This window comes from Glycine soja, chromosome 14, assembly GCF_004193775.1.
Source record: "Glycine soja cultivar W05 chromosome 14, ASM419377v2, whole genome shotgun sequence".
NCBI classification, from domain to species: Eukaryota; Viridiplantae; Streptophyta; class Magnoliopsida; order Fabales; family Fabaceae; genus Glycine; species Glycine soja.
In genome coordinates, this window is record NC_041015.1 from 18,565,154 (window position 1) to 18,587,466 (window position 22,313).

A 22,313-nucleotide genomic window follows, 5' to 3' on the forward strand; every position below is an offset into this window, starting at 1 on the left:
TCTGGTCCCTTTTTATGGGTGACTTAAGTTGTATGTTGTCTCCTATACCAATTAATTAATGTGGGCGGTTTGTCTATGATGATTCACCAAAAAAAATATATATATATATATTCATCTTTTCATGAAAATATTCCTTTGAATGACATAAAATCTTATTTTCTTGAGTTTAATTTTTGTATTACAGTAAAAATATCATATTATCCTTAATTAAATTATTTAATGTGATAAAAATATTACATAATTTTTTAATTTTTCAGACTTATCTAAAGATTTGTAATGATGAATCAAATAAATCTTATTCATTCTTAAAATATATAATTCTCATGTTGTGACTTTTGGGTAGAAAAAAAATATTTCCTAACAAACATCTATAAAGGCAGAAAGTTTTGGTCAAAAGCTTATGAAGAACAAATACTATAAAAAAAAAAAAATCGAACTGTGTTTGATAACCGAAGTTTCAAAACAAAATTGACACCAACCTCATGAAATAACATTGGTACGCGCCTACTGGCTACGGGAAAGTAATCTACTCAGCAACATCTTTTTCTTCTTTGGGCATTCTGTATCCACCAACAACGCAGCCATGGTCTCGCTCAAACGGTTCCAAGGATCACTTGCTCGAATGGTTTGGACTGATCAGCCTTCAACTTGTTGACTTCACTTTCAAACAATGGCTCGACAGGGACTGTGGAGTCTATGCAGCGCAGTTTGCCAACATACAAATGAATAACATGAACACTTGAGCAAAATTTAAAAGATATACACAGATAATTATGACATAAGTCAAGACTTTACAACTTGCATTTGCCAACCAAAGTACCAAAGCATTATTGATTCAAGAATATCATAAAAAATCATCTTTACAATGTTTTAAATAGAGGGCAAGTTAATTGCTTTGTGACATGAAAGTCCCAAGTTCAAATCCTAAAAACATCCTCTTCATTCAAGGGTAAGGCTGCACAGGGTCAACCATTTTAATACTATCACACAAGCCCATAAAATCTTGGTCAATGATCAATTTGGTCCTTTATCATTTGTTTTAGTTGGATCTTTTATCTTTTAGAAATTTCATTTTGATCTTTTATCTTTTAAAATTGATTCAAAATGATCTTTTTGTCCATCTCTTGACACCATCATCGCAAATACGTGACTCACCACCACAAACCTAGATCTCCAAATCACCACCGTTGCGCCACCATTGCACCATCACAAGTCACCACAAACTGAGATTTGCAACCACCACCCATATCCAGATTTGCGAACATGTGGCCCAACACCCAAACCCAGATCTACGAAGAACACATAACCCACCACCACAAAATCACGCTTTCCAACACCGATCATGGTGCTCTCACTCACATGCATGACCTTAGTGTCGCAACTTGTAGCCACCGTTGAGTTAGAGTTGCATTGTGATTGCAATTGATTAGGGATTTAGGGTTATGTTTGTTATTGATTTGGACAGGATAGAGTTAGGATTGCAATTTTTAGGGTTTTAATTGCCTTTTCTTGTTTTGAATTTTGGGTTGTGGCTCTTGATGATGGTGGAGGGGAGAAGAAAAACCAGATGAAGGGTTTTTTATTAAAAAAAATTATAACATATAACCTAGCGACTATAAATCATAGTTTTAAAAACCGGTCCGATGACTGACTCGGTCATGACGCTGGGTCATTGGATCAGTGGTCGAATCAGTGGGTCACTAGTTGACCCACATGACCCGATCTGTAATAAAAAAATATAAAATTTTGATGTCTGTCTTAAAATATTCAAAAATAACATCACAAATTAATATAATTTCGTAACATAGATAATTAGATACCAAAATGTTATAAAAAAATATCATTGTCCAAGTTCAAACAAACAAGTAACAAAGATCACAAACATAAATAAATAGCTAAATAAGTTCAAGTTCAACATATGTTCCTATGGCTCAATATCTAATATAATATCTAATTGTATTCATTACTGCCCAATATTTTTGTGTTGGGATAGGTTCTCCAATCAGCTCACATTTTTCTAGTACAACATCTAGTTCAACAATGATAATTACCCTGCTCACAACAAATTAGACAAATCAAAACATCAACTAACCCCTCATATCACCACAACAAAAGCGACATTCAAAGACGATTATAAAGTACATTCAAAAATGGTTGTGGAACCGTCTTTGAAGCCAACGACGTTGAAAGTGTTAATGAACGACGATGGTTATGTAAAAACCGTCTTAAAAAAGGTACTTTTCTAAAGTACATTCAAAGACGGTTGTGGAACCGTCTTTAAAGTCAACGACGTTGAAAGTGTTAATGAACGACGACGGTTATGTAAAAAATCATCTTAGAATGTAGCTCTTCTAAAACGGTTTTTAGCTAAGAACCGTCTTAGAATATGACTCTTCTAAGATGGTTTTTAGCTAAAACTCATCTTAGAATGTGGCTCTTCTAAGACTTCTTAGAATTTTTTTTTTATAATTTTCTTTATTTTTTTATTTTTTTGTCATACCATCTAGTTACTGCTAGAGTTGTAGCATCTCTTTCTCTTCCAATATCCCAGCCTTCTCAAGGTTTTCAACATATTCAATTAAATGATTTAATACTGCATATGTTGCTTGCCTTGTTTTTACAACACACAAAACATGAGAATTTGACATTGATGGTATAAAATAAAGAAAATTTGAGAAAAATAGTTCATTTTAACACCATAACCACAAAAATGCCGCACAACAAACTGATTGAGATAAAAGACCACTCAATTTGACACTAACAAGCTTAATTCAAGTAGAATCCATTAAAACAAAAATGTAAAACATTAGAGGTCACATTTAACTATATGTAACATTAACATCTTCTAGGAACTTTCGTGCTTGTTCGCCTTCCACAACACTTTCATTGATGACAGCAGAAGCAATATCACTATCTCCTACATAATTAAATGTAAAGAAAATTAATAGAAATAATCCTAAATATAATAAATAAAATGTTATCTGACAAACACAATGATTTAAAAGGAAGACAATAATTAGAAAATAGTGTCATGTGAGGAAGCTCCAAACCACTGATATGTGGAAAATATAGCATAAATTTTAAAAACTTGACATAAAAAAATACACCATGAGCTAGGAAGCCTTGAACCACTGATATGTGGAAAATATAAAGTATCCATGTACATATTGCATCAAATCCAGCACATTTAAATGCATATTCATTATCCAAGAAGTATCAAACTATGTAATTTATATTTTAATTTTCACAGCTTCTGATACATCTCTAGTATGGCTAAAATTGGCATAATATGGCTTGGATAATCCAATCGACATGCTATATGGCATAGGCTGATGGAATACCTAAGAGGAACTCAAACCAGATGGTTTATTTCAACTCTAGAGAATGGCAACCAGTGCAAAACAGTGAGAAAGTGAAACATATTACAACTCTGCAAGGATTTAACAGAATTAACAAAAGAAAGGAGAAAACATTCTACCGAATGCACACCCCTAAAACCAATAGATTAAAACCACAAAAAAAATTGTAAATATGTATAAAAGTATGAAACAAAAGAAGGATACTACCTTGCAACTGGTCTCAAAAGGTTCTAACTGTGGGAACAGCCTCTCCACTCATGAGGGCAAGGTTGCATACATCTAACTCTGTCCAAACTACACAATGGTGGGAACCATGTGTTTGCATTTATCCTTACCATATAGCTCTAGTTCATAAGATCTTTTACATTGTTTTGTATTTGTTGAGGTCATCTGAACCAAGTGTTTGCATCTATCCTTACCATATGGGCTTAGTTCCTAAGAGCTTTTACATTGTTTTGTGAGAAGGTTATCTGAACCACGTGTTTGCAAATATCCTTACCATATGGGCATAGTTCATAAGAGCTTTTACATTGTTTTGTATTTGTTGAGAAGGTTATCTTTTCCTTTGTATTTGTTTGAATTCCTTTCTTCTCTATTAATTTGTTTTATCACTAAAACCAATGATAAACCTTTATCTAATAGCTTTAGAGCATAAGAGAATTGTCATTGACATAGTATCACAGATTCTATGAATATGGTGAGAAGTTGAATCCTTGTACCCCATTCTTCTAAATAAAGTTGAATTTTAACACAAGATAGGGTAGGCATATATACCATCCATGCTTCAAGCACGAGTGGCCTTTAAGAAAAGGGTGTGTTACATATAAGAAAATCATGAGCCTTCACATAACAAAATATTTTGGAAGAGTTGGTGTTAGGGTCCAGAGAAAGATACAGAAGCATGGATATAGAGTACAAAGAATTGAGAAGAAAGATTGGTGCTACGACTGACAATGATATTAAAAAAAATAAGTTAACAGAACTAGTAAGGACAAAAAACACAATGGAAAAGAGGTAAAGTAAAAAGAAATAAAGGTTGAAAAGTGGGATTAATATTATTAAGATAAAGAGAAATAGACAAACTAATGAGATAGGCTCATACCTATGAAGTCATGTAATTGTTGTCAAGCAATTATGTGAGCTCGAAGAAATGCAACACAAATATAACATGCATATTCCAACCTTTCCACGGTGAAATACGTAACTAACTGAAACTAGAAGCTAGCCACACATGTGTTTGCCCTTAGTTTGTTTAGTTTAATTCTCAAGATGTTCATGAATAAGGAACACAACCGATGTAAAGTGACTTTCTCAAGATGTTCATGAATAAGGAACACAACTGAACCTAGTAGCTAGCCACACATGTGTTTACCCTTAGTTTGTTTAGTTTAACTTTCTTCCGTGTCTTTTTCCCTTCATTGTTTTGTTTGTGTAGTCTTGTTGTGCTTTTATTGTGAGTTAGTAAGGCATGCTGACTACCTCATGTAAGGTAGTCATGCCTTGTTCTACTAAAAAAATTATGAGAAATGTGTGATCAGTTGAAAGTGTTTGGATAAATATGCTAAATTTGCAGGCCAATACTAAGTGTCATTTATATATGGAATACTAACAATTCTTGTTGATTAGCTAGTGTGGTTTGAACTTTGAATTTAAGGTTAAAGATGAACATGAAAAAAGTGAGTTAATGTTGAGAGATTTGAGTAATTGATACGAGGTTTTAAGTTCAAATTACACAAATTATTGGGAATACCAAATTAACAAGATATTCCTAATAAATGATTTTGATGAACATTCATAAGATATTCTTTGTAAACTATGAGAACTTTTCATGTAAATCAAACACTTTTGGTCGAATTCTTAGGAATCACAACCAAAGAATAAAAAATTGTGAGCTAGTAAACTCATATGAGAATGCTATGATATGGTAAGCATGCCAAAGAATGTGACTGGGTTTTGCTGCTTTTACGTACTAGGCAATATAGTATACTATTTAAACTTTAAATGAGATCATTAGATGCATACTATGGTCAATGGATAATCATAGAGTGACAAACAATTGAACAGAAACAAGTTTTCAATCTCAATAAAATAATAACCAAGCTTTATTCACTAGCGGTATAGCCCAGGCATATTGTAGCTCTATTAAAAAACAACTAATAAAACCATTTATTATAGTTTTTTTAAATGATTTTTCTATAAAACAAATTTTCACCCGCATGAAAATTGTGTTGCTTATGTAACATAATTTCGATCCCCAATGATGCTCTTACTTGGTGGCTTAAGTGATTATATTACTCAATGAGTTGGCTTCCTCTTTGGCAGTTTTCACTAAATCCTCCTGCAACTCATTACCATAAAATCAGTTTAGTGAAACACAAGGTTAATTATAAAATATGAGGATAAAATTAAGATGCAATTCCTTTGATGTTTTTACTTTTATTCTTTAATTACAATTAGACTTTCCCTTTAGTAACTTATGTTGAGTTTTAGTGTAAATCCTAATGTAAATGATCAAAATCAGACTTTATTGTGATTAAAGACTACACAAAAATGTACTTAGAACATTACATCCAAATTTTGTCCAAAATATGATAGTTGTGATAAACTAGAAATGGAAAACGTAATAACAAAAATTACATGTTCACTTATCAGTCTTGGGGTAGCTCTCTTGCTAGTCTCCTGCATGGCTCCAGCCAATAAAATTTCATCCAATATAAAATATGCCTGCCAAAATCAAGCTCGATTTTAACCACAGATTAAGATAAACACTGAATAGTAAATAGTAGTTTTCTTTTCATCCATTAAATCATTAGCATTCTTATATATGACTTTCAAATTTATATTTATTAAATTTTATAGTGCAGTAAAGGCATCCGAAAGGTCCCCTTAAAAACCGGTTCATAAGGGGGTGACCTACCCAGCTATATAAGCACTTATCAAGTTTGTTAAACATCCGATGTGGGACTATTCTCAACACGCCCCCTCGAGCCAGGGCTCGTCACCACAAAGCGAGGGCTGGCGGCACCCACCGGGCAGAATATGGCTCTGATATCATATTAAATTTTATAGTGCAGCAAAGACATCTGAAAGGTCCCCTTAAAAACCGGTTCATAAGGGGGTGGCCTACCCAGTTATATAAGCACTTATCAAGTTTGTTAAACATCCGATGTGGGACTATTCTCAACAATATTAAAAATAAGAAAATATGATTGATCACAAAGAAGACTACAACCAACTTGCAAGGATCCTAGTCTTATTTACCGTATAAACTATATAATGTAGCATGATATTAGATTATCTGATTTTTTTGAGGGGGTATCCAATATTGTTGAATTGTGTGCACTATTAGAAAGAATACAGTTTGAGATAAAATGAATTACCTTATGAAAATTAAAGATTAAATCCAGCTCACAAACCTGGCAAGATAAGTAAGAGAAACATATTCAGGTTCTGAAGTATGTGTGCAAATTATTAATAACTTTAGAATTCAACAATTTACGATACTAATACTGCCAAAATAATGATCCAATGTCTCAACATAGTGATGAATAATGGCCAAGGTCTCCAATTCATTGTCTTCGTGATAATTGCAAATACAAAAGTATTGGCTAGCATATCTAAACAATAACCAAAATGAAGAGTCTTAAAATTATCATAGTTTAGTGTATTTTGCAAGCCATGCAGCTGAGGGAACTATGAAGGGATCAATCTTGAACCACCTTTTATAAACAACTTTGAATCCCCTCCACTCCACAAAATTGCACATCTTAGGGGCTCGAGAGATAATTACCCTGATTAACTCACGAATTACCTTCCAAAAAATAAAGACAAAAATCATAAATAGAATTACAAAAAAAAAAAACTTAAGCAATGTTGTATACCCAAAAGACATCAACAAGAAAAATTCATTTCATATGACAACTAATCGCTATAAGAATATGATCCAGTGCATATATTTAACAGAACATGCATAAACATATAAAGTGAAAATACATAACTGCTCCATAAACTACCATATGGCAGTCATTAAAAGTTAAAACTGAGTTCCATTACAGTTATTAAAATTAAGTCCTATTTTCCTAGAGTAAACTTTCTAAATAGTGCATACCAATGGGCCTAGTTTGTTTGAGTGCTTATCAATTATATTTCCATAACATGTAAGTTATTGGTCATATTATTAAATAAGTTACCAAACATGGAGATGTCAAAGTAAGTAAGTAACAATAGCTAAAAGCACCTAAAACAATCCAAAACAAGAAAGGAGACCATTTTATGTATATTGAGCAAGTTGTGTTAATATGATGCCACATGACTATACAAAGAGGCTATCTTAATACACCAAACAACACTGAAATTTCAAAATGTAGTGACTCAACGATAACAGAAAAGACCATTAACTTAATTGCCAATCTCCTTCAATATTTGCATATTTCTCAGCATGTTCCAGACCAGATAGTGTCCTCTGTTTATTATTCATACCTAATTCATTGAAGCATAAATAAATGAGATAATTATTAATTTAGAGAAAGTTGGTGATGTTTGTAGTGACCATACCAATACTTTTTAGGTTTGTTTCATGCTTTGCTGTGGAACTGAAGTTCTTGTCCTGTGCAAGATAAAAACAAACACTCTATTAGTAGAAACATTACTATAAGACAGAGTTACAGTGATCAACAATAAAATGATACTAAAAGTTATTATTCATAGAAATTATTAAAAATACCCCATTGATTTCCTTATTCTTTCTACTTAATTGTCTCTCAACCTTTCCTTACTCACCAAAAGCACTCCTTGTCAAGAAATACTATTTTCTGCTGAGTCCAGAATTCATTTACAGGCTTATGCTGATTTTGATTGTGCAACTTGTCCTGATACTTGGAAATCTATAATTGGTTTTTGTGTCTTCAATTGGTACCATTCTCTTTGTTCATGTCTCTTTACTCATCACCAAGTGTCTTGAATGCAGCAGGCTCAGGAGAATTTTTCTTCATTGCGTCTAGTGATTCTTCTCTCTTGAGCTGCAATAGTTAATCCAAATTATCACCTTTAATGCAAAAAAACCCCTAGCTAGCTAGCCAACAGCCATGGATTATTTATAAACCTGGAAACCATTCATTAATTAATTACCTTCTTTAATGGAGTACGGAGGCAATTGGGTTTCTCTTCAAATTTTGGAGTTTGATATTGCGCTTGTGATGAAGCAAAAACACTTGCTCTTAGGTCATTAAGCGCTTCGGTTGAAGAATTCCATAAATAAGTAGTGTTGTTGGAAAAGCGCAATCCACTAAGTTGTTGCTTTGGCATTGAGGGTTTGAGAAGGGAAGAGACTTTGGACCAAGTTGGTGACAATTCATTGGAACATGTCCCATAGGACATGGAGGGGTTGGTGAAAAGTGAGTTCTGCGGTTGTGGTTGATGCTCATATAATATTTGTATCAATGTTGAAAGGCAACCATAGGAGGTTGAAAAAACTAGGAAATTACCACTAGATAATGATCCATTTGTGCTTGTAACAACAGAATTTAGACTCTGCTGATCCAAGGAAAATTCTTGGTTCATTGGCTTGAAAGCATCAATGGTGGAAACTTGCACGCCACCACCACTAGATGAGAAATTGTTTGGACTCCAATCCTTTTGAATTTGTGAATCATTGGAAGAACCACCACCAACTACGTTTGTTTCTTTTTGAAGCACAGAATCAAAATTGCTCCCTATGCAGAGAAAGAAGTTCACAAAAGATAAGGATATGCTTGATATGATAATGAAGTTCCTTTTACAAAAGAAACAATATAATGAGAAAAAGCTAAAGAAAAAACAACTTTTTCTTCCTTGGTGGAAGAAAGCTTTGGACCATACAAATAACAACACCATATATTTGTTTTGATATAGATATAGAATTATAGATATCCTATTCTGAAAACTTACAATAAAGATTGACTCCAATTCGGTGAAGTTGAAGATGACATGCCAAAACCCATCATTTGTAAGATGGAATCGATCAAGATGCTGCCAATTCCACTCTGGTGTGGCTTCTCGGCATAAAGAAAACTCATAGAAGTATCAGAAGAAACCAAGTTAATATTAGTCTCCTCAACACAAGACCTTGTTCCCTTCAAATCCACGAAATCAGTAATACTTTGCCAAGTGTTGTAGTTTCCTGCATCAGCTACTGCCACAGAACAAGTTGATGGCATAAGAGGAAACACACTTCTTGTTGGATTAATAATATTCCACTAACTTTCACCATAAATAGCAGCTTGAAACTTCTCAGCCATGGCAAGCAATACTTCTTGATGCTAGCTATATGTTTTAACTGCAAAATCTGTGTTTCCTTATGAATTTCCTGATTTGTTAGTATCTTTGAGCTCTTGTTAAGAGTGATGGGCCCTTTAGTAATCCTCGTGGGTCGAGAGTTGTGGGTTGGACTGCTATCAACAAGACATTATTTAAATCATCTCTGAACAGATTCATCACCTAACAATTCCTTTTACATGCAAAATAACTCTTTTTTTTTCTTTTCCATTTCCTTTCGTGTGGATATATCAGTCTTAATAAATTGAGAACACTACAAGAGATTTTTAATAACAAACCTCTGGCCCTCCTCCTTGTACCTCTGGTCCCTTTGGGTTGAACCCACTGTTCCTTGGGCCCAATTAAGGCACTATACAATGATCCACTAGTCTGCAAAAGACAGCAAATGTCATTGCCCCAGTTTATATTCAAGATCAATATATGGAGTAATTACAATTGTGAACAAATGTGTCAAATCTTAAAAATGAGGGTCAACCCAATTCATCTTACTCAAATTGGTGGTTTAAGTTGGTAGTTTCCTAATTCATAATATTGAATTGACTTGCCAAACTATGTGACATTCATATACCAATTGCTATAAGAATAATTAACTTTATCTTTGACAAGATCATAAGCACAAAATTTTTAGGGCATGCAAAGCACTTCTCCCTACCTTCAACACAAAATTATCTCAATATAAGAAAAAATTAATAGCACATAACACGATCTATGTTAATTTAGAACTGTCATTCTATTCCTAGGAATCTGAAGCAACTTCTTTTAAACATGACCTCATAATCTTCACAAGCATCCAAACATAGTTGCATTCCCTGCATGTGGGAAGCTAAAATGTCACTAAAGTACGTTCCATCTCTATTTATTATATTATAATATGTCAATACAATGACCAATTTGGAACATTAGATGTTAAGACATTATATATTTACATTGCACCAACACCTCTATATAAATTGGAAATAGCCTTAACTCGATTTCAATATTAACTTCGATCAAATAAGTACCGATAATAAGTAGGCACGAAAAAGGAGATACAAATATTTAGATGATCAATTAACAATACAAATATGTAAACCTCAAAGCAGAAAACCTCAGATGAAACGATTAAATGTTGTTTCTTGAAATCAGTAAAATCAAAAGGCATCCACACGACCACACCTACAAAGCCTAGACACTTGATACGATAAAGATGTGACACATAGGAAACTCTTAAAAAATCAAAATTTGATCTGGCCTAAATATGCTACAATGAATATGTACATGCACCCACACACATTTTACATAAATGTACAACATATGTAATGAGACATTGATTATTTCTCATTAATATATATAACCATGAATGATGATTAGTGAATAAGATACAATAATGGTCAGAGAAGTGGGTGTAAACAGATGCTATGTGCAAGGCTCAAGGACTTTCAAGATTAATGATATTGTGATGCATGATTGGAAGTATATAAGCAATATCCAACATCCAAATGTGAGAAACCAACGAGCCCTAGCCCATTCCCATTTTACTGTGACAGTGCTATGGGCAAAATGGTAATAGAAGCTTTGGGATAACACTACAACACAATCATTTCAATTGAAAATATCAAAGTGCCATCATATCTCAAACCATACCTGAGTATGTATCCCAAAAGTTGGAGTGCTCATGACCCATGGCTTGAGGCTTGAGGCTTGAGGCTTGAGGCTTGGTGAGCAATTTAGGGATGTGAGAGGTTACGATGTCCCAGGCGGCTTCATCAACTGGTTTTCCACAGTCAATAACTTTGAGTTTTGCTAGTTCAAGCTTTTTTCTTGGTGATCTGTGAGGGAGGGAGAATAATGGAAATAAGGAAAATGGAAAAAGAAAAGAGCAAAAATAGAATAAAATTGGAATAAGAGGACCCTTGGCAGCGATGGTGTGGATGTAGCAAGCCAGAACGGAGCCAGAAGCGAAGACCCAATTGGTGCCCTTGTTGCGGGAGAGGGTAGCTTTGGCGACAACGACGACGAGGTCGAAGTCTTCCTTAGTAGGATGCGAGGTTTATGCACGACAATGATGTGGAACCAAACTAAAACATAAAGGAAAGGAGAAGGCATTGCGAGCGAGAGCAGAGGCGGAGCCTAGAGCAGCGCTAAAGTGGTTGCTTGAGAACCCTAGAGGGAGAGTGGAAAAGGAAGTCGTGAGAGAGTAGAGGGAGAAATTATTAAAAATAGTGCAAAATATTCTAAGACGGGTTTGTAAAAACCGTCTTAGAATGATAGTTTTCTAAGACGTTTTTGCAAAACCGTCATAAACCTATTGCATTTATTTTCAAAAAATGTCATTGTGTTCTTTTTAAGTTGATTTTTGAACAACCGACGTAAAATCAATGTTGTAAAAAATGTTTTTTTTTAGTAGTGTATGAAAAGAAATTCAGCTTATAATCACAAGCAAATTTGTCTTCAACTGAGCAAAACAACACTCAACTAGTTCACAATAATAAAAACCAACAAAAGCACAGGCGAAATAACTTTCTCCTTTTATGAAACCCTACAACCATCACAAAAATAGCCACTCATGTTCCAAAAATCTTTTTCTTGGCGCATTTAAATTCACAAGTCTTAAAAAACATAAACAAAATATAAAGAATACAAGTTAAAAAAATGACTATTATCTCTAACCTTTAACATCAAAGGCATCAACAACAATATATATCAATATCCACACTAAAATGAAACAGTCATATCACATCAATGTAGATTATAAAATATAAAAAACCAATCCAAAGTTCCAAACCAATTTTTAAAAAATGATCCGAGACCACAGTTTCACCTGCAACTCAACCGCAATTGTGGCCACTTCTAAATTAATTTAACTCAACAAAAAATGCAATTGCGACCACAAAAAACGATCAACAATGAATGAAAAGATCAATTTAACTCAAAATCAGACACACACAAAAACTAAAACAAACAAAATGAAAAAGAAAAAAATAAATTTAGTTGAACTTACTTGCAGCTTGGACAATGTTGCAGAAGAATTGAGTGAGTCTAACAAGGTGGTGGCAGCACAATGCCACAACGAGAGGAAGGAAGGAGATGTTGGTCGTTGGCGAGTGGCAACATAGAAGGTGAGGCTGTGAGAGATCAAGAGAGGGACTGTGAGCAGGAGGAAGGAAGGAGACAACGAGTGGTGGTGTAGAAGGTGGCAGTAGCACGGCGTCATGACGAGAGGAAGGAAGGGGAGGTTAGCGAGCGGAGTGGCGACGTAGAGTGAAACTGCGAGAGGAAGAAGGATAGTTCAATAGGGTTTCTAAAGTTAAAATGGCTTCAAATTGAAATGACGTTGTTTCAACTATAACCAAAAAAAAAAGGATAAGTGACTCGGTCCAAGTCGATGAGTCACCGGTTTGACCGCAAACCTGACTGGGTCACTCCGGGTCGAAAGCACACTCGATTGAACATAAGACCTAACCTGGTCTAGCCACCAGGTCGCGGTTTGATCGGTTGAATTGGCCGGATCGGTTTAAGTCTTAAAACTTTGCTATAAACAATCACTTTTATAAAATCATACTTATTTTATTATATTTTTAATTTTAAAAATTGTCACTATTGACACATTTAAACATCCAAAAATTGAAATTTGACGGCTTTAGTTACAATTGGATGAAAATGACTTAATTATTGTGTTTTTAATAATTAAAAGATTTGATTAAATTTTTTAAGAATTAATGGATTTGATTAAACTTTAATTATAATTAAGGGGTTAAATGTATAATTAAGCCGCCAAAAGAACTAAAATTCACTTAGTAGTTATTTTAAATGTTTTTTTTTCTTTCTAATTGGCCGATTAATTTTTATTTTTAATAAAAAAAATTATTTAAAGGTATGGATCTAAGGATCTTACACAAAAGAAGACCTCCAAGTTCAAAGTACATGTATAGTGACTTATATTTACTTCATCTGGAATTCAAATGGAAAGTACATCGTTTTATATTTTAGCTTAGGTGTGATTTCAGTCTCTTTTAATTTAATTACTCCTATTTATTCTTTATAATTTCTTAATTATTAAACTAAAGTTCCTAGCCTCATATTTCGTTCTACACTTTTCAACAATTAACGATAATATACTATTTTTTTTTATCAAAAGTATAATGACATTGATTCGGATAGATTAACAAAGAATTCTAAAAAAGAATAGAACAAAGAAAAAAGATAAATGTAACTAAATAAAAATAAAAACTTAATGTATAAAATAAAATATATCAAAAACTTTTTCTTTTGTTTAAATAAAAACACTTTTCTTTGTTAATCAATCCCCACAAATTAGTTTCATACATTCATACACACCGCTGTTATATTCTCGTGAATTATTAGATGAAATATAAGGGTAAAAGTGATAATTTTAATATGGTTAAATTATTCATTTAGTCTTTTATGATTATACAAATTAAAAAGAGAATTAAAATATAAATTATAATAATTAAAAACATCATTTTTAAATTATAAGAATTAAAAAAATAAAAATTGTGAAACTATAGATGAGGACAGAGGGATCCAAAAGAGCAATTAATGTGTTCATATTTAAAAACAAAAACCGTGCACGATTCTTAATCACAGCTGTAATAAACTACCCTTCTTTGGTAAAAAAAAGAATCACGGAAGAAAGAGAAAAAGAAAAACGAGAATGACGAGATGAATGTAGCAAAAGATCTCATCCAAATACGCGGATTTTAATTAATATTCCAACAAGGCAAAGGAGTTGACTTATTTGGGTGAACATTACCACTAAAATATCGCATCCGAATGTTTCGCTCCTCGTATCCTCCTCATCCTTTTATGCGTGTCTTCCCCCAACGAAACCAGCGAGACCAAACGTGGTAACGCTTTGAATCTTTGAATTCATTCAAAGATCCCCCTTCTGTCTCCCTCTCTACGCATATCAGGCACGTCGTTTTCAACTCCCTTCTTCCTTTGTTTCTCGCATAAAATGTTTATTATTATCTGAATTGGGTTGTTGCAGGGCACTATGGCTGCCACGGTGAAACAAATGTCTTTGATCGTGTCACTGTTCGGCGTGGTGTCCTTCATTTTGGGTGTTGTTGCTGAAAACAAGAAGGTAATGTAATGCCCCAAATATGTTGAATTCTAAATTATATATTCTATGGGGATTTCTCAAGGTTTTTAAATTTCAATTATGATAGTGGAGATGCAGACATCCGAAACCTTAATAAAAACTTCGTACCCCATTGCCCAGAGGCTCTTCGCTATGCGAAGGTATGGGGGAGGGATATTGTACACAGCCTTACCCTTGCATATGCAAAGAGGCTTGCATATGCAAAGAGGCTGTTTCCGGATTAATATTGCAGAAAATTGATGTGGTTGTAATTGCGGGTTCTGGAGACTTATAAAGCCTTAAGTTACATACCACAATATGAAACCTTCATCAATTTTGATGTTAGGACAAAACTTATATATAGCCTTATGCTTGACTAACCGTTTGCAAGCCTCAAAGCTTCGTTTGGGAACGGATCTGCAGTGTTACTTTTGCGTTGGTCAATTAGATTAGTCTTGGAACGCGTGCCGAACTCAATCATGCTCAGAATTTTTTAGGTGTTTTTGTGTTGTTCCCCAATTAGTTTCACCAATTAGAATTGCGGTTTTACTCGATAATCTCCATAGTAAAGGTTTGCATTAAAGGTCTACATAGATTACCAAGTTAAATCTTCAATTTTGATTGGAGAACAATTAAGAATTATTATATCTTTTTTGGCTTGTCAAGTGCATTTCATATAAGAGATGATCAAACGTATTCATAATATTACATGATCCACTGCATCTATTAATTTCTTGTGTACGTTGTGTGAATGGTGATTGTTCTTTTGTAGGTTCAATATGATTTCTTTTTGAAGAGTGTTGTTGATTCTCTTACCTGTTATTCTGCATTAATCGGTGATATTGACTCTGTTATTGTGTGCGTGCATGCACATACACAGACATAAAAATATTTTTCATTGTTTTGTTACAGCCTGCGGCAGGAACACCCGTGCCTGGTTTGGATGGTGTCTCTGTCACCTGCAAGTACCCAGCTGATCCAACTGTTGCATTGGGGTATCTTTCTACAGCATTTCTTGTTGCATCCACTGTGACTGGATATCTGTCTTTGTTTTACCCTTACAAAGGAAAGTCTATTCCACAAGGGGTTCTGTTTAAGCACACCACTTTCACAGTGTTCTTCAACATTTCTTTGTAAGTACTGTTTCCTTATAAGTACTTTGTTTACCAATTGTCATGATTAATTTTTCAGGTATTAAATTATAATACGTGATACTTTTTTTCAATTGCTTTTCTCCTTGTTCATGGAAATGGAAGATTCAAAGATAGATACTGATTGTACTAGGAGTTGATTCTTGGGGGTTGTTTGAGATTAAATTTCTGGATCTCGTTCTCCACTATTTTAATTTATATAAGCAATTCTGAGTAATGTTTTAACATGCTTCTTTTGTGTGCCATAGATATTGGGTTTAGGATTTTACTGCCTATTTTGATTACTGTGATTCAATATACCATCTAAAATAGGCATTCTTCTTTTTAAAAAGGAGCCTCCATTTGATCAGTGTATATGCAAAATACCTGTGTACGTGTTGCTCCAAGTAGAATACACCTACTTTGTGGACATGCTAAATGTAGAATGGTAATAGATGAACTTCTAGTAGTAAACAGTTATGAAAAAATCTTAACAAAAGATTTTACAGTGGATCATGATGGCATTATTAGTTGCACTTGGTGTAGGAAACTACCTTGTACTTCATGAAAAAAACAGCATTGGTGATATGGTTTTGATTAATGTTACTGCAAAATGCGATGACTATGAGATTCTCATCTCTATTATAAATGGCTTTTCTTCTGGGCTATGGTTTCTTTACTTAGGTTCACCACTGGATTAGCTGCAGCTATGCTGTTATGGCCAACAATCACCGAACACATTCACCTGACACGCAATGTGCACCGCAATATCAACTATGAATGTCCTACAGCTAAAACTGGTCTACTTGGAGGTGGTGCCTTTCTATCACTTGATTCATCTCTCCTTTGGTTGATTGCCCTTATGCTAGCTGACAATGCTCGCGAGGACTTCTTTGAAGAAGAAGGAGAAGATGGTGACAAGGGTGAATTTGGCACAGCCTCCTCTGATGCTTATTATGATGCTGATTCAGGACCGAAGGCTAGTTCCTGAAGTATGCTACAAGTAGAAATAAGTGTTGCACCTGGTATTTCTGTAGTTTCCTTTTAATCACGCTGAACAATTCCGTGAAATAATGAATGTACATATATTTAAAATGGTTGTTCTCGGTGAACATTTATTGTGCTTAAGCACTACTGCAGAAAAAAACATAGTTGTTTGTAAAATGGATTCCTTGTCAGTAAATCTCTCATTTTATTCCTTGAATTTTACACATTTATTTAAGGGGGATACCTTATGATGACGTGGATCTCTTTTTGAAATGTTCATAGTATTTATTTTTATAGCGTACTACGGTTTCTATGTTTGGAATTAACTTTAATCCAGTAGATTCCATACGACTTTGTGTGGGATAGTAGCATTATAAATTATGGGTAAAATAAAGTAAATTAAATACTCCAAACCCACAACAATTGAGAAAGAAGGATGACATTTGGCGTTTCTTTTGTTGATTATCATGTACTCAACCCTGCTATTGTTTATTGTCAAAGATAGGTTTGCAATTCCTACTGACTTGAAAGTGGCTCCCAATATTGTTTAAAGAAATATTTATCTTTATAAATCTTTATAATAATAAAAATAAAGAAGTTTGAGCGTGAAATTCTTATACAATTGAGTGGGAAATATTTTGATTTTGATTTGTTTTACCCGATTATTTATAAAAAAAACTTCATACCCCATTGTCCAGAGGCTCTTCGCTATGCGAAGGTATGGGGGAGGGATATTGTACGCAGCCTTACCCTTGCAGAGGCAAAGAGACTGTTTTCGGATTCGAACCCATGACCCGATTATTTATATTTTTATAAAAAAATTTGTTTAATTTTTTGAATTATGAGTAAAGTTGTGTAATTATTACATAAATGCTGTGAAATTTTTAAAAGTAAAAGATGAAATATTTCAATAAAAAAATAAAGAGATTAAAATTATGAATTTTTTAAACATTAAAAAAAATGTCTCAATTAAAAAATATACAGATTTGAAAAAACGAACAACAAAAATTACATTTTTTCCTAAAATTTGTTAAAGGAATCAAGAAAATAATTAAAGCATTAAAATAAATTGTGATAAATAGAGAAGAGAGGAAGCAGCAGTGCCTATGGATGATTGTTTGGTTTGTGGGAATTTGGTCCTTATGACTTCATAGGAATGCTGCCATTTTAAAGGGGAACAGCCGTGTATCCAAAAAGTGCTTGATTCAGTGTTCCTTAAATCGTGGTCATGGGTTAAGGTAAAATTTCCTGCAGCATCGTTCTCTTTCTTTGATTGGCAGGTATAGCCAATGCTCTGTATTAAGATGTTGTTGTAGGAACTAGGGGGCAGTTTGCTTGGTAGTGTATATTGTTGGGTTGGTGTTTGTTTCGGGTTTGGTGGGTTGCAGGGAGGCTAGTGACTACCTGGGCAGGAGAATGATGTTGATTGGAACCTTCTTTTGGTCTGTATCTTGGTTTGGTTTTTTTGTATGTTGCTGGTTGAGTTCTAACCTTCACACCTTGTGATATGTGTTCGGCTCTTTCATTTGTATTCCCCCCTAATTATTTATTATATATTATATCCTTTGCCTCCAAAAAAAACAAAACCAATAGGTCTATAATTTAGGTATGCTTTATTTTGATCATGTCTTTTCCATGAATACTAGCCAATGAAAATGGAGTAAAAGTTTATTTGAGTAGGTATTGTATATCTATATGAGATATAAAATGAACTAAATCCTATAATTTGAAGTGTATTGTTATTAGATTAATGGTAGCTTTGCACTAGTGTAATAATATATATTAGGTAGTTGATTGTAATAATATATATTAGGTAGTTGATTGAATTTATGTTCTAAATTCTAATTTAATTATATTAAATGGTGCACATTTTGTAAGTAACTTTTTTTAGAGTGTAAATACAGATTCAAACAAGTTATGTGGACAGGTTTATAAAGAAGAAATTTATAGTGGATTTACGATAGTAGGAGTGGAAAATATTAAAAATTTTGGTATGGCTTATATCTTACTAATCCTCTTGTTCAAAGCTTTAAATTCTCAACTAATAGTAACAGATTAACGAAGATGTAATTCGTTGTCAACAAAAAGTTTGTTTCAATTAACACTTACAATTTCTTAATTCTTGTGCAGTCTTCCCATATTTGCACTTCTTAGACTATAGGTTAAAATATGTTTTTTATTTTCATAAATATGTAAATATTTAAAATTCGTTTTTATAAAATATTTGATCTGTCCCCACCCGTTGGCTTTCTCCAACACAGTTTAAACAGTTGTTTCTACTTTTAATTTTTTGGAAAAAAATTTCGTTAGTGACATTTTGGTATTGTTAAAAATGGTACTGAAAAACTAAAGATTATACTTGTGATTTTTATCGACATTGTAAAGTACCCAAGTAGTGTTTCACTTTTAGCGAGAACCAAGCTGCTTTTTTCTTTATAGGATATCTACCTCTTATATTTTCCTTTTTTCAATTCACTACACTACACATACAATATTACTCTTTGTTATCTTCTTTCATGCTTCGAGAATCAATTGAGAGGTATTGGGGAAACTAAACGCACTTGTGGTGCTGGGTTTGTGAGTAATAGCTTTGGCATTAAGATGTAAGGTTTTTGGTAGTGCTAACAGAGACACGCATATGGTGCCGGGTTTGGTGCTATGCCTGAGGCAGCGGCAAGGAGAATTAAGGAATTGAGGAATTATTATATCGGTTATAATTATAATCGATGTAGAATAGCGTTTTCTACATTGATTATAATTATAAACAATGTAAAAAAGTTTTAAAAAAAATTGACATTATCTACACTAGCATACAGTAGGTTCAAATGTTACTTGAACCTACATCCAGACTAAAAAGTAACATTTAAATTTTGGAAGGATGAAAAATATACCAAAAATTTGGTAGGGATAAATTCCAAATATTTCTATATTTATGAGGACGAAAAACATATTTTAGCTTAAATTATAATATAATAATTGAATGTTAGAGCGGTTTTGAATTTGCTTAGGCCCTTGGCATTTCTCAGTTTCTTTGTTTTTTTTTTTTGCTGTTGCATTTGACTTTGTGCCCTAGTTCTTGGACTACTAATGAAATTATAGAATTAGGATTCTGTAACTGATTAAACACCAGGAACAAGAACTAGTATAAGTGTTATTCAATTCCAATAAGGTACCGGGTCAAAGTTCTTACAAAAAAAAAAAAACAGAGCCCTAGGCTTCTCAGAAAAAACTAACCCCTGTCAACAAACTGATTACCCAAGCATGCTTGTCAGACACTCCTCACTATATTCCTGTTAGCTTCCTAACCAATCTGTCTAGTGAGCATTAGAAATTGCCCTCCCTTACTCCCTTTTGTTACCTTTTGAAATGAATTACCTAAATCATAAGCTTTCTTATCCAATTGACCTGTATTCAACAATTTGTCCAAGTCTTGTTTAGGCCTGGAACTCTGTATAAAATTAACAATTTATTTTTAAGAATCATCTGATCTGGTGAATATATGTACATCAATTATGTGCAAATTCTTTTGAACTTGAAAGATTCACTACCATGAAAAAAGCTTGCTTTAAAAATTCTGAGGTTTTCCTTGTTTACTGAAATTAATACTAAGAAATGCCTGTTATAAAAAATGGAATGACAATTACAGTGACATGGAAATGGACTTTGGATCGGAGGAGAATGCTTCCATTGTGTATGCTGCCTTAGCAGTTGACAAAGAGGTGATTGTCTGAAGACATGAGCTTTCCAATGCTTTACCAATCGTTTTCAACTAGTTTTAATATAATTTTGTGCCTTGTGCAGTTGCAACCTGATAAAGTAAAACGACTAATGACAGTGTCTGATGGAAAGCTATAAGTGTGAGTATCCTCTTTGGTATTAATAGTTGAAAGATTTTGTAAATGAGTTTATGGTCGGTTTAATAGTGCATCATTTGCTGGTTAAATGTTATTTTGTTCTTAGGAGTAAATTAGGATATTAGGATATAAAACACATGGTTTTGATAACTCAAGTGAAGTTTTTATTGTAATCAATTTTTAGCCATCAATTGTGTATGAAATGCTGCTATCTATAGATACCCGAGTATCTGCATCATGTTAGGGTTAATTGCAATTGTTTTTTTCATCAAGACATTATGATAATGACTACAATTTTAAATATATCTGCTATGTGAGCACTTTCTGTTGGTCATTAATTTTACACTGACTTTTATCTAAAAGGATTCATTTGCTGCTATCATTAGTTAATTTAGCTTCAAGGGCATGCCGAATGTGTGAACCTTACTTCCTATCTCCTTTCAATCCTTCTTATTCAGGCACTTTGAGGCAACAAAAGCCAGATTTCTTCGGGCATCATTTAGTGCTTTTGTAGATGTCCTGACACTAGCCACCAAAACTATTGAAGAATTTGGTCAAGGAATGAAGTTGTGATATCTCCTCATATATTGAATGTTGGATTGTTGAAGTGTACTATGACTTTTACTGTCTGAATGTACCCTTATTTGTTTCTTTCAAGCAGGAACTGATTTTCACATTATGTTTTGAATTTGTATACATGATGTTTCAAGGGTTTAATATGTATACCGGATAGGTATTTGGCGGGGTGGATAAGAGTGCTGCTAGGTGCACCCAGCATTTTTGCTGGTGCTCCCAGCAAAATTTATAAATGGCAAAAATGCCCCTGACCTTTTTTTTCATTATAAAAGCTTTTTTTTTCTTGCGCTTCACACAACTGTCATTTTTGTTCGCTGTTTTTCTATATTTTTGTGGTTTTCGTGCGGCATTGTCTCGGGTTCGTTGGTTCATTCTGAACGGTTAGGTGCGGTGAAGGTGAAGGTGCGTTGCGGTGGTCGGCGATGGCAAACGAGGTACACAGAAGGTGGTGGCTGTGTTGCGAACGTACGGATTACTTACGGATCAACTTGATCCGCAAGAGTAACTATTTTTAAAATTTGATGTTTTTCGAATTTAGTTTCCATTTTTTAAAAATTATTAATTTGTTTGTATGGCCAATTTTTGTTTGAGTTGGTTAGATGAACAAAGATGAGTGGATGTATGAAATAATGTCTGAACAAGCGGATATGGATTATGAAAATGAAGAAGCATGTGGTGCGAATGAACCACATGTTGATTGTTCTAATGCGTTCAATACTTCTCAGGTTATAATGTTAATGTTTGTCACAGATTTAATAAAATGAATACTAGTAAAAAACTTAAATTATGTGGATTGCTTTGTAGGTGTTTGAGTGCCGAGAGGATGTTTTGCGGTGGGCTCGATTCGTTGCTCATGAAAACAGATTTGTGACGGTGATTTTAAGGTCGGATACAAACATAGGTAGTAGAGGAAGGACTACGTTTGTGTTAATTGGCTGTGAAAGGAGTGGCGAGTATAGATGTAGGAAAAAAGAATTTATCTGAAGAGACACTGAGACTAGGAAATGTGGGT

General features: G+C 33.7%; 3 protein-coding genes across 3 annotated transcripts; 1 reads left to right on the forward strand and 2 right to left on the reverse strand.

Moving 5' to 3' along the window:
- Positions 1-2,711: 2,711 nt before the first annotated feature.
- LOC114383891 lies at positions 2,712-9,634 on the reverse strand. Its single transcript, XM_028343603.1, has 10 exons — positions 9,598-9,634; positions 9,285-9,528; positions 8,487-9,129; positions 8,139-8,377; positions 7,914-7,965; positions 7,079-7,838; positions 6,740-6,775; positions 5,997-6,083; positions 5,630-5,697; positions 2,712-2,917 (listed from the first exon to the last, which is right to left on the reverse strand). The coding sequence occupies exons 1-4, from the start codon at positions 9,632-9,634 to the stop codon at positions 8,297-8,299; spliced, it is 1,005 nt and encodes a 334-aa protein (XP_028199404.1). The 3' UTR covers positions 2,712-2,917; positions 5,630-5,697; positions 5,997-6,083; positions 6,740-6,775; positions 7,079-7,838; positions 7,914-7,965; positions 8,139-8,296.
- Positions 8,957-11,838, reverse strand: LOC114383638. The gene is made up of 4 exons (XM_028343351.1): positions 11,563-11,838; positions 11,295-11,479; positions 9,285-10,040; positions 8,957-9,070 (listed from the first exon to the last, which is right to left on the reverse strand). The coding sequence occupies exons 1-3, from the start codon at positions 11,754-11,756 to the stop codon at positions 10,036-10,038; spliced, it is 384 nt and encodes a 127-aa protein (XP_028199152.1). The 5' UTR covers positions 11,757-11,838; the 3' UTR covers positions 8,957-9,070; positions 9,285-10,035.
- A 2,568-nt stretch (positions 11,839-14,406) lies between these two features.
- Positions 14,407-17,119, forward strand: LOC114385287. The gene is made up of 4 exons (XM_028345299.1): positions 14,407-14,584; positions 14,662-14,757; positions 15,667-15,887; positions 16,569-17,119. Exons 2-4 carry the CDS (start codon positions 14,668-14,670, stop codon positions 16,873-16,875), a joined length of 618 nt encoding a protein of 205 aa, XP_028201100.1. The 5' UTR covers positions 14,407-14,584; positions 14,662-14,667; the 3' UTR covers positions 16,876-17,119.
- Positions 17,120-22,313: the final 5,194 nt, after the last annotated feature.

Excerpts from the sequence above, each read along its gene's own strand:
- LOC114383891 (XM_028343603.1), bottom strand. The coding sequence starts at position 9,634 with ATGGCTGAGAAGTTTCAAGCTGCTATTTATGGTGAAA. Across the intron at positions 9,529-9,597 it reads AGCTGCTATTTATGGTGAAA|TAGCTGATGCAGGAAACTAC; the intron begins GTTAGTGGAATA and ends GTTCTGTGGCAG. Across the intron at positions 8,378-8,486 it reads TCCGTACTCCATTAAAGAAG|CTCAAGAGAGAAGAATCACT; the intron begins GTAATTAATTAA and ends TAACTATTGCAG.
- LOC114383638 (XM_028343351.1), bottom strand. The coding sequence starts at position 11,756 with ATGCCTTCTCCTTTCCTTTATGTTTTAGTTTGGTTCCACATCATTGTC. Across the intron at positions 11,480-11,562 it reads TCCACACCATCGCTGCCAAG|ATCACCAAGAAAAAAGCTTG; the intron begins GGTCCTCTTATT and ends CCTCCCTCACAG.
- LOC114385287 (XM_028345299.1), top strand. The coding sequence starts at position 14,668 with ATGGCTGCCACGGTGAAACAAATGTCTTTGATCGTGTCACTGTTCGGC. Across the intron at positions 14,758-15,666 it reads TTGTTGCTGAAAACAAGAAG|CCTGCGGCAGGAACACCCGT; the intron begins GTAATGTAATGC and ends GTTTTGTTACAG. Across the intron at positions 15,888-16,568 it reads GTGTTCTTCAACATTTCTTT|GTTCACCACTGGATTAGCTG; the intron begins GTAAGTACTGTT and ends TTCTTTACTTAG.